The 9,434-nt window shown below is 42.3% G+C and overlaps 1 protein-coding gene across 1 annotated transcript; it reads left to right on the forward strand.

Annotated features, from left to right (window-relative positions):
- Positions 1-614: 614 nt before the first annotated feature.
- LOC112553060 (uncharacterized) lies at positions 615-9,145 on the forward strand. Its single transcript, XM_089082962.1, has 2 exons — positions 615-1,284; positions 6,526-9,145. Exons 1-2 carry the CDS (start codon positions 1,265-1,267, stop codon positions 7,457-7,459), a joined length of 954 nt encoding a protein of 317 aa, XP_088939088.1. The 5' UTR covers positions 615-1,264; the 3' UTR covers positions 7,460-9,145.
- The last annotated feature ends 289 nt before the right edge of the window (positions 9,146-9,434 follow it).

Raw genomic sequence — 9,434 nt, forward strand, 5'->3', positions numbered from 1 at the left:
CGATTCAACATTGCAGTGTTTAAAATATCATACATATGACAAGTAGGAAGTAAACACACAGTGTAAACTGATAAATTGATAATAAAATTACATATTTCATCCAATCTTGAATTAAAAGAAGTATTCGTAAAGGATATTTTTCTATTTTGAAGAATCTCGTGATCTGAATTTGTCAATAAACCAATACGAATACGCGATAACAATTCACGATAAGTCATATCTCCTTGCTGTCACATATTAATTGTCAATTCATCATATTCAAATAATGTAGTCCACAAATTAATGGTTCCTAAAGTGCCAATATATTTATCAATTTTTTTCTTTCAATAAATGAACAAAAACAAAATCTTCGTACAGAAGATAATTGAAGAAGATCTCCAAATAAAAGAATATATTTTCTATCAAACCAGTCATCATTACATTCAGTAGTGTCATATATTTCGGATAATCGAAAATGTATATACATTAAAATTAAATTAGATTAGATATCATTGATATTTCATCTATTATAAAAAATATAACATCATTTGTCCGCTTGTCCGTAGAACTTTCAATACATGATCACATAATTGTTTATATTTTTGTTTATATTTTTTAGGAGTATGACCGATGTCGCGAGCGCCGAGAATGCAATCGCGCCCACCGCTGACAAAGCGGATTGCGGCAAGCGATATTTTATCCGATGAATTATTATTTTACCAAGCGACAGCGAATTGTGCTAATCGCGCAAATATGGTGTAATCGTTCGACATGAAGCAACTGTTAACCGGGTTGCGCGGCCCTTACGCGGAAAACCGCCGCGCGACCCAGAAATATACCGCGAACGCTGACGAGCATGTTGATGATACGGCAAGGACCGGCCGCCCGGAACAGGATAAAAACGGGAGACCGATATGAGGAGAGGACTCGTCGAGATCCGTGTGCCGTCACGTCTGTCGCGGTCCGAACTAGTAAAGACAAACTGTATTAAGTTTTAATAAAATTTATTCAAATAAAGAAGAAGTAGTGAATGTGTCTTCTCCGCCGACTCCTGGACCGATCCTTCGAAACGACCCGCACAACATATCTGGTGGCAGCGGTGGGATCGTTTCGCAGCTGTACCCAGTCATCTGGAAGGAACAAACGATCGGAAATCAAGGAAAAGGCCGGAAAAGAAGTCGACATCCCTGCAGCGAGAAAGAGCCGGTAGAGCCACAACGCAGAGCATATCAGTGACACCGGAGAAGCCACGACCTACCGCAACAGCCAGCGCCGCGTCACAAACATGCGAATTGCGAGCGTAATGTAAGTTATAGAAAATTAAGCCAAGCGCATTAGATAGCGAAAAAAGCGTGTAGGTAGATGTCGAACGAGGGAGTTAACCAAACTCCTGCTCAAAGAAACACGTCGTGGCTACATAGTGCGTCAGCCAGCCGAGCGCTCAGCCCGAGCCCTCCGAGCCTCGAGCAGACGGAAAATTCACGCGATCCGCGCGATAACGTACGCCGCGATTTAAGTAATTATTATTCGGACGATAGTCTGACGAGTCAACCGGAATTACATCCGAACATTGTAATTGAACGCGTGTTTTCGCTTAGTGACATAGATAATAGCCTACTACCGAGTAGTGAGAGACGCGACGACGCTCTATTACAACCAACAGACGCAAGATCTGACCATAGCGACGGCACAAACGCAAGTAATCCTAGCCGCGGAGAATTCTCATTGACATCTTACGATAGTAGCGTGTTCGATCCAACCGAATTTTACACCGCTTCACGAAACATAAATCCAGCGGAAATGGCAAATCAACCCTCGAGCACACCGTTAAAATCGATCGCGGAAGAACAACAAGTAGTAAACAAAGAATTGGACGACGAAGTAAAGCGAATGAGAGCCACTTTAAGCCAAGCGCACTGGAAACCTGACCCGGCGGAATCTTCGCACGACGCGCGAGATGCAATGTTGGTCGAATTGATAGAAGGCATGCGAGCACTACAGGGCCGCATGAGCCAACTAGAAGTCGTTAATTACGATCGGAGTGCAGAAAATGACGAACCGATAGAAATGACATACGGGCGTACACGAGACGATGTCCGAAATTCGCGAGATCCCGCACATACGTTTATGAAATTGAAAGAAGCCCGCGATATGATTCCGGAAATGGACGGATCATCGCGGAACCAAGTTCAAAAATTTTTAAATGCAAGCACGTACGCGATGAGCGAAATAAATCCTGCCGACGAAAAATCATTATTAAAAGCGATCCTGTGCACGAAACTAACAGGGAAAGCCATGCACGATTTCCAAACAAGGGATATACGCACGTTCATGCAACTGAAGCGCGAGATCGAGATGTGCTATTTGGCAAAACGTAGCACTACGCACATTCAGCGAGAGTTTAATATAACCCGTCAAAAACCCGGGGAAAGCGCGCGAGAATACGGACTCCGCGTTGACAAACTAGCAATGGAACTCTATCAATCTATGGTAGAAGGACGCGAGCACACCGCGGAACAATGAAAGGCAATCCTAGATACGATACAAGAATTAGCCCTAGAAAATTTCCAACTAGGATTACGTGACGAGATACAAACAATAGTACGATCCAGGAACTATACGAATTTAACAGCCGCGATGCTAGGCGCGACAGCCGAAGAAAAATTAAAAGGTAGCCAACCTATAAAAATGTATAATAACGAGAAAGCTAGAAGCAACCAAGAACAGTATAGAAACCGCAATCAAAAACTGGAGTGCCACAAATGCGGTAGGCCAGGACATTTGGCGCGCGACTGTCGTTCAAGCCGATATACAAATAAATATCCGCTACCGCGAACCGAACGACCGACGAACGTAAATAATATCGAGAAATACTGCTCGTACTGCAAAAAGGCAGGTCATAAACGCGACGAATGCTGGTCACTGAATGGCCACCTGAGAAAGGGGCAACCGAGACGCACGAGACAGGATAATGAAAAAGAGCGACAAATAAATACCGCTGTAATAATGAGAAAGAATAAGCAGCAAAGGGAGAGCGATGACCTATCGTTCACAAGCAGTGGCGACGACGAAGAAGAAGAGAAACCGAGAACAAAGATAACACGAACCGTACGCGAGCATCAAGTGACACAGGTGAATACGCCTCATACAAACGCCACGTTAGACTTGATTACCCTGCCGATGCGAGAGACAAGAAAGGGAAAAACAAGTTTCCTCCTCGATACAGGCGCCACTTTGACATTAATAAAAGTGGGAAATCTAAAGGGAAACACACTAATGCGCGAAGAACGTTTAGCCCTAACCGGAGTTACGGGCCACAAGATACACACACTCGGAAAGATAAGAGCAACGATAACGCTAGGAGACCGAGAGATACGGCACACTATGTACGTAGTAAGAGATGACTTCCCAATAAATTACGAAGGGATACTGGGACTAGACTTTTTGAATAAACAACAAGCGAAATGCGATCATGGGAAAAAACAAGTCCGTATTGGCAACACAACGTTCAAACTCTATCCGTACAAGAAAACCATGCTAACGCCTCGCAGTGAAACCATAATTCAGGCAGTAACCGATCGGAATAGCATTGGAATAGTAAATGCAGTCGAAACCAAACCCGGAATCTTCATAGGAAATTGTTTGGTCATACCGGAAGAAAACGTATGTCCAATAAGTGTGATAAACACCACAGGAGAATCAGTGGAGATAACAACGCCGCTAGTCACGGTGGACGAGATAAGGACAAAAGACGCCGCACACATGTATACCATGGAGGTGTCAAGTAACGAAACAAGCGACGAGCCCATTCAAGCTCGTAAAGAAAAACTGCACAGACAAATGCGAACCGAGCATTTAAATAAAGAAGAAAAGAAAACCTTGCACCAGATTTGCGAAGATTTCTGTGATATCTTCCACCTAGAAAACGATCGCCTATCGTACACTAATGCAGTAGCACATGAAATAAATACGCGAGCAGATAGCGCGCCAGTGAATGTCCGACCATATAGATTACCAGAGAAGCACAAGGCAGAAGTAAATAAACAGATAGCGAAAATGCTGGACGACGAGATAATCCGTCCCAGCACGAGTCAGTGGAACGCACCCTTACTAGTAGTACCAAAGAAAATAGACGCATCTGGAGAGCGAAAATTACGAATAGTTGTGGACTTTCGGAAATTAAATGACTTAACAATCGGCGATTCTTTCCCGCTCCCGAATATCACTGACATACTAGATCAACTAGGAAACGCGAAATATTTTACAACATTGGATTTAGCATCGGGATACCATCAAATCCCCATGCATGAGGAACACAAACAAAAAACAGCATTCTCCACACCTTACGGGCACTACGAATTTAATAGAATGCCTTTTGGACTAAAAAATGCGCCTGCAACATTCCAGAGACTTATGAATTCCGTATTAACCGGATTACAAGGCCTCAAATGCCTAGTCTATCTAGATGATATCGTAATATATGGACCAAATTTGAAAGAGCATAACAAAAGATTAATTGAAGTGTTCAAAAAACTGAGAAACTACAATCTGAAACTACAACCGAATAAATGTGAATTCTTAAGAAAGGAAGTGACATACTTAGGACACATTATCTCCGAAAACGGTATAATACCAGATCCTGCGAAAATAACGGCCGTAGCAAACTTTCCAATACTAAAACGGGTAAAAGATGTGCAATCCTTCATAGGATTAGCCGGATATTATAGAAGATTCATTGAGAATTTTTCGAAGATAGCAAAACCCCTGACAAAACTAACAAAAAAGAATGAGAAGTTCGTTTGGACAGCGGAACAACAGAACGCATTCGAAACATTAAAAGAAAAATTAACGACCACACCAGTTCTAGCTTATCCGGACTTCACTAAACAATTTATAGTAACGACAGACGCATCCGGATATGCCATCGGAGCAGTATTGTCGCAAGGGCCAGTAGGCCAAGATCGACCAATTGCATACGCAAGCAGAATTCTGAATAAAGCGGAACAGAACTATAATACAACGGAGAAAGAATTGTTAGCCATAGTATGGGCCGTCAAACATTTTCGACCATACCTCTATGGAACAAAATTTCAAATAATTACAGATCACAAGCCATTGATCTGGCTATTTAGTATAACAGATCCTGGTTCACGATTAATCAGATGGAGGCTCAAATTAGAAGAGTACGACTATGAGGTGATACACAAGGCAGGTAAAGGCAATACAAATGCTGACGCGCTCAGCAGAAACCCGATCGCGCCTGACACACAGATAAACAGCATCGAGCGCGACAAGGAAGAACGCGAATATAATAAAGAAGACAAGGAGCAAATAATGTACGAATATCATAATGCCCCCCTCGGCGGACATCAAGGCGTAACACGTACCGTAAATCGAATAAAACTAATGCACAATTGGCACGGACTAATACGAGATGTGGAAGAATACATCGCCAAATGTGAATACTGCCAGAAAAACAAGCTAAGCAAGAAAACCAAAATGCTTCTAGTACTGACCGACACGGCAGAAAGACCGTTTCAAAAATGCGCCCTGGACATCGTAGGACCACTCACGGTCACCATGAAAGGAAATAAATACCTACTAACATTTCAAGACGACTTAACAAAATTTAGTAAGGCAATACCGATATCAGATCAGGAAGCAAACACGATTGCCAAAGAGTTCACCACAAAAATAATATGCGAATTCGGAATACCGGAGACAGTACTGACAGATCAAGGAACGAATTTCGTCAGTGAAATGTTCAAGGATGTATGCACCCTCTTAAAAATAACGAAAATTCAAACAACCGCGTACCATCCTGAAAGCAACGGAGCCCTGGAGAGATCGCACAGGACTCTGATTGAATACTTAAGGCATTATATAAATGAGGATCAAACCAACTGGGATGAATGGATCCCATACGCGATGTTCACGTACAACACAACACCGCATACAGCAACGGGCTATACACCTTTCGAATTGATGTACGGGCACCAAGCAACATTACCTACGGCCCTGGCAGCGCCGCCGAAACCATATTACACATACGATAACTACGCGCAAGAATTAAGAGAACGACTCAGAGCCACACAAAGAGTAGCAAAGGAACATATCCGCGAAGCAAAACAAAAGGCAAAAAACTATACAGACAAAAATACGAATACTAAAATTTTCAAAGTAGGAGATAAGGTCCTCCTGCATGACGAAGCAGTGCGCAGAGGACGATCGAAGAAATTGGAAGCACCATGGATAGGTCCATATCAGATAATTGAGAAAACCTCTGACGTCAATTACAGAATTAAACAAAAACGAAAAATTACGACGGTGCACGCGAACCGACTCAAATTATTCATCGAAGATTAAGCAAACAACGCATACGAATAATTACCCGCAACAAGCAAAAAGCAAAAGCAGTAAAATAAAGATAGTAATCACAAAGATAGCATAGATTAGAAAAAAAAAAAAAAAAAAAAAAAAAAAATTCACGGAAGGAAAAATTTCACGGAGGATTCACGGAAAAGTAACCTGAACCTAAACTTGCAGGATGCTCCTTATGTGGAGAAGAGCAGGACAAGCGACACCTGACTCTCAGCATAATCTTGACTGGGAATTGTTCTCGCACCAGCCAGGAATCTACTACGAAGAAATCGGTCAGCTGAGACAGGCCGAATCGGCATGGAAATTAGTGATAAAACTGAGCGCAAAAGAATTAGAGATCAGACATCAGCAATTGCAGGACTATATGGAGGAAACCGAAATACAGTGCCGAAAAGTAATAGGCAACGCACAGTTAGGTTGCCGAAACATTATGAGAATAATAGAAAGAAAAAACACCAAACTGATCACGCTGTTGACACAAGTAGAAACGCTATACAAAACGACTGACAAACGACGAGGACTGCTAGATGCGATCGGGTCGGTCAGCAAAATATTATTCGGAACGATGGACGCCGACGATCAGAAACTAATAGACGAACAACTGCAAACGTTACGAACAAACGGCAAGGTACTGCAGCACGCAGTAGCAAACCAAATAAAAGTAATCAACGCCACAATAGCGCACTTGGACGAATTAGAAAATACTCTAAATTATAATGAAAATCTGATAATGAGTGCGACGAAACGACTAGAACAACGATTGACCGAGTCAACACTACAGGCAGACGTAGACGAACACTTATTAATCCTGACAACGATAATGAACGATTTAACGAAGGACACGGAAAATGTAATAGACTACCTGACATACGGGAAAAACGGAATGATACCGACACGACTACTACCTATCAAACATATAATAACAGCCCTTAAAGAAGCGGCTACACAATTACAAATGGGATTACACTTTCCTTTTAAAATTCAGATTGAACACTGGCAGACCATACACACATACATCACTTTTAGCGCATATTCAGATGGTCCATACATATACACAATCTTGCGATTTCCGGTAGTAGCATACCCTACATTTAAATAAGTTAAAGCAATACCACTACCAGTACACGATCATGCGAATGTATTCGCCTACATAAAAATAAACCACCCTTTGTTAGCTATAGATAAAGAGAATCACCACTACAAATTACTAGAGGAAGCAGAGTTAGAACGCTGCATACGAGAAACAAACACATACACATGCGAACAGAACTTCGCGACATATTATGCGGAAACAACAGCACCATGCGAGGTGCAAATATATACACACACACCGGGACAGCTCAATTACTGCGAAAAGAATCATATGATATCTAACACACCGTTGTGGATAGCATTGACGGAGGAGCAAGCGTGGCTCTACTCCACGGCACACAAGCAAGAAATTAGCATTAAGTGCGAAAAGCAAATAGAAGAGAAAATTATATTAGAAGGAACCGGAAAAATAAAACTAAAAGATAATTGCAAGCTAATCACACCAAATGTAATATTAAAAACACGAAAAATTGAGGGAATAAAATATATTCAAAACTACCTCCCCGAATACAATATAACATTAGAAATAAAAAATAAGGACACCGATAAGAACAAGCTAGCGAAAACCGACACGTTACGACAAATAATTAAGAACCCCGTAGATTTAACCAAGTTAAGCATAAGTCTAGAAGAAATAAGAGAAACTCTAGAAGATAGCGATTATAATTTACTCAAAAATAAATACACTGTATACTCTATGGGAACAGGCACCTGCGTAGTAATAATAACTATAATAGGATTAATAACATGGCGCATAAACAAAAACAAAAATAAAAAGCAGAAGAAAAGCGAGACCGCACAGAGGCGCCGCGACGATGCTATGTTATATTAGTCATAAGCACACGATTATATTACAGTCACGCGACAACATATGTAAACTAACAAGTAAGATCACCTTCCATCGAAGGGGGGGAGGGATGCCGCGAGCGCCAAGTAAGGGACACATGAAAGCCGAACCCCCATGGTTCCCTTCCATCACAGGGGGAGGGATGTCGCGAGCGCCGAGAATGCAATCGCGCCCACCGCTGACAAAGCGGATTGCGGCAAGCGATATTTTATCCGATGAATTATTATTTTACCAAGCGACAGCGAATTGTGCTAATCGCGCAAATATGGTGTAATCGTTCGACATGAAGCAACTGGTAACCGGGTTGCGCGGCCCTTACGCGGAAAACCGCCGCGCGACCCAGAAATATACCGCGAACGCTGACGAGCATGTTGATGATACGGCAAGGACCGGCCGCCCGGAACAGGATAAAAACGGGAGACCGATATGAGGAGAGGACTCGTCGAGATCCGTGTGCCGTCACGTCTGTCGCGGTCCGAACTAGTAAAGACAAACTGTATTAAGTTTTAATAAAATTTATTCAAATAAAGAAGAAGTAGTGAATGTGTCTTCTCCGCCGACTCCTGGACCGATCCTTCGAAACGACCCGCACAACACCATGTTCAACAGGTGGTAATTGGAACAATCTGTGAATTGTCAAACCGTCTATATTAAATGCTGTAATACCTGTAGGTGTTCTCCTCAAGAATTACATATGCAATCACGATATTGATATTGAAACTGTTTAAAGCATATAATGTGATAACATTCACTATCGGAGATCTATTGTACTTTTATATCAAGATCACAAATTTAGTTTATAATATTCAGTAGCAGATTTCGGCCGATCACTAGGTTAAATGGCCTCGAGTATGATATACTGTCGCGAGCGCCAAGAATGCAATCATGCCCACCGCTGACAAAGCGGATTGCGGCAAGCGATACTTTATCCGATGAATTATTATTTTACCAAGCGATAGCGAATTGTGCTAATCGCGCAAATATGGTGTAATCGTTCGACGTGAAGCAACTGTTAACCGGGTTGCGCGGCCCTTACGCGGAAAACCGCCGCGCGACCCAGAAATATACCGCGAACGCTGACGAACATGTTGATGACACGGCAAGGACCGGCCGCCCGGAACAGGATAAAAACGGA

This window comes from Pogonomyrmex barbatus, unplaced genomic scaffold (assembly GCF_055798465.1).
Source record: "Pogonomyrmex barbatus isolate J1 unplaced genomic scaffold, ASM5579846v1 scaffold7, whole genome shotgun sequence".
NCBI classification, from domain to species: domain Eukaryota; kingdom Metazoa; phylum Arthropoda; class Insecta; order Hymenoptera; family Formicidae; genus Pogonomyrmex; species Pogonomyrmex barbatus.

What these genes read in the sequence shown, in the direction of transcription:
- LOC112553060 (XM_089082962.1), top strand. Translation starts at nt 1,265, where the DNA reads ATGCGAATTGCGAGCGTAAT. An exon ending in ATGCGAATTGCGAGCGTAAT is followed by an intron (nt 1,285 to 6,525) that starts GTAAGTTATAGA and finishes CTAAACTTGCAG; the next exon opens with GATGCTCCTTATGTGGAGAA.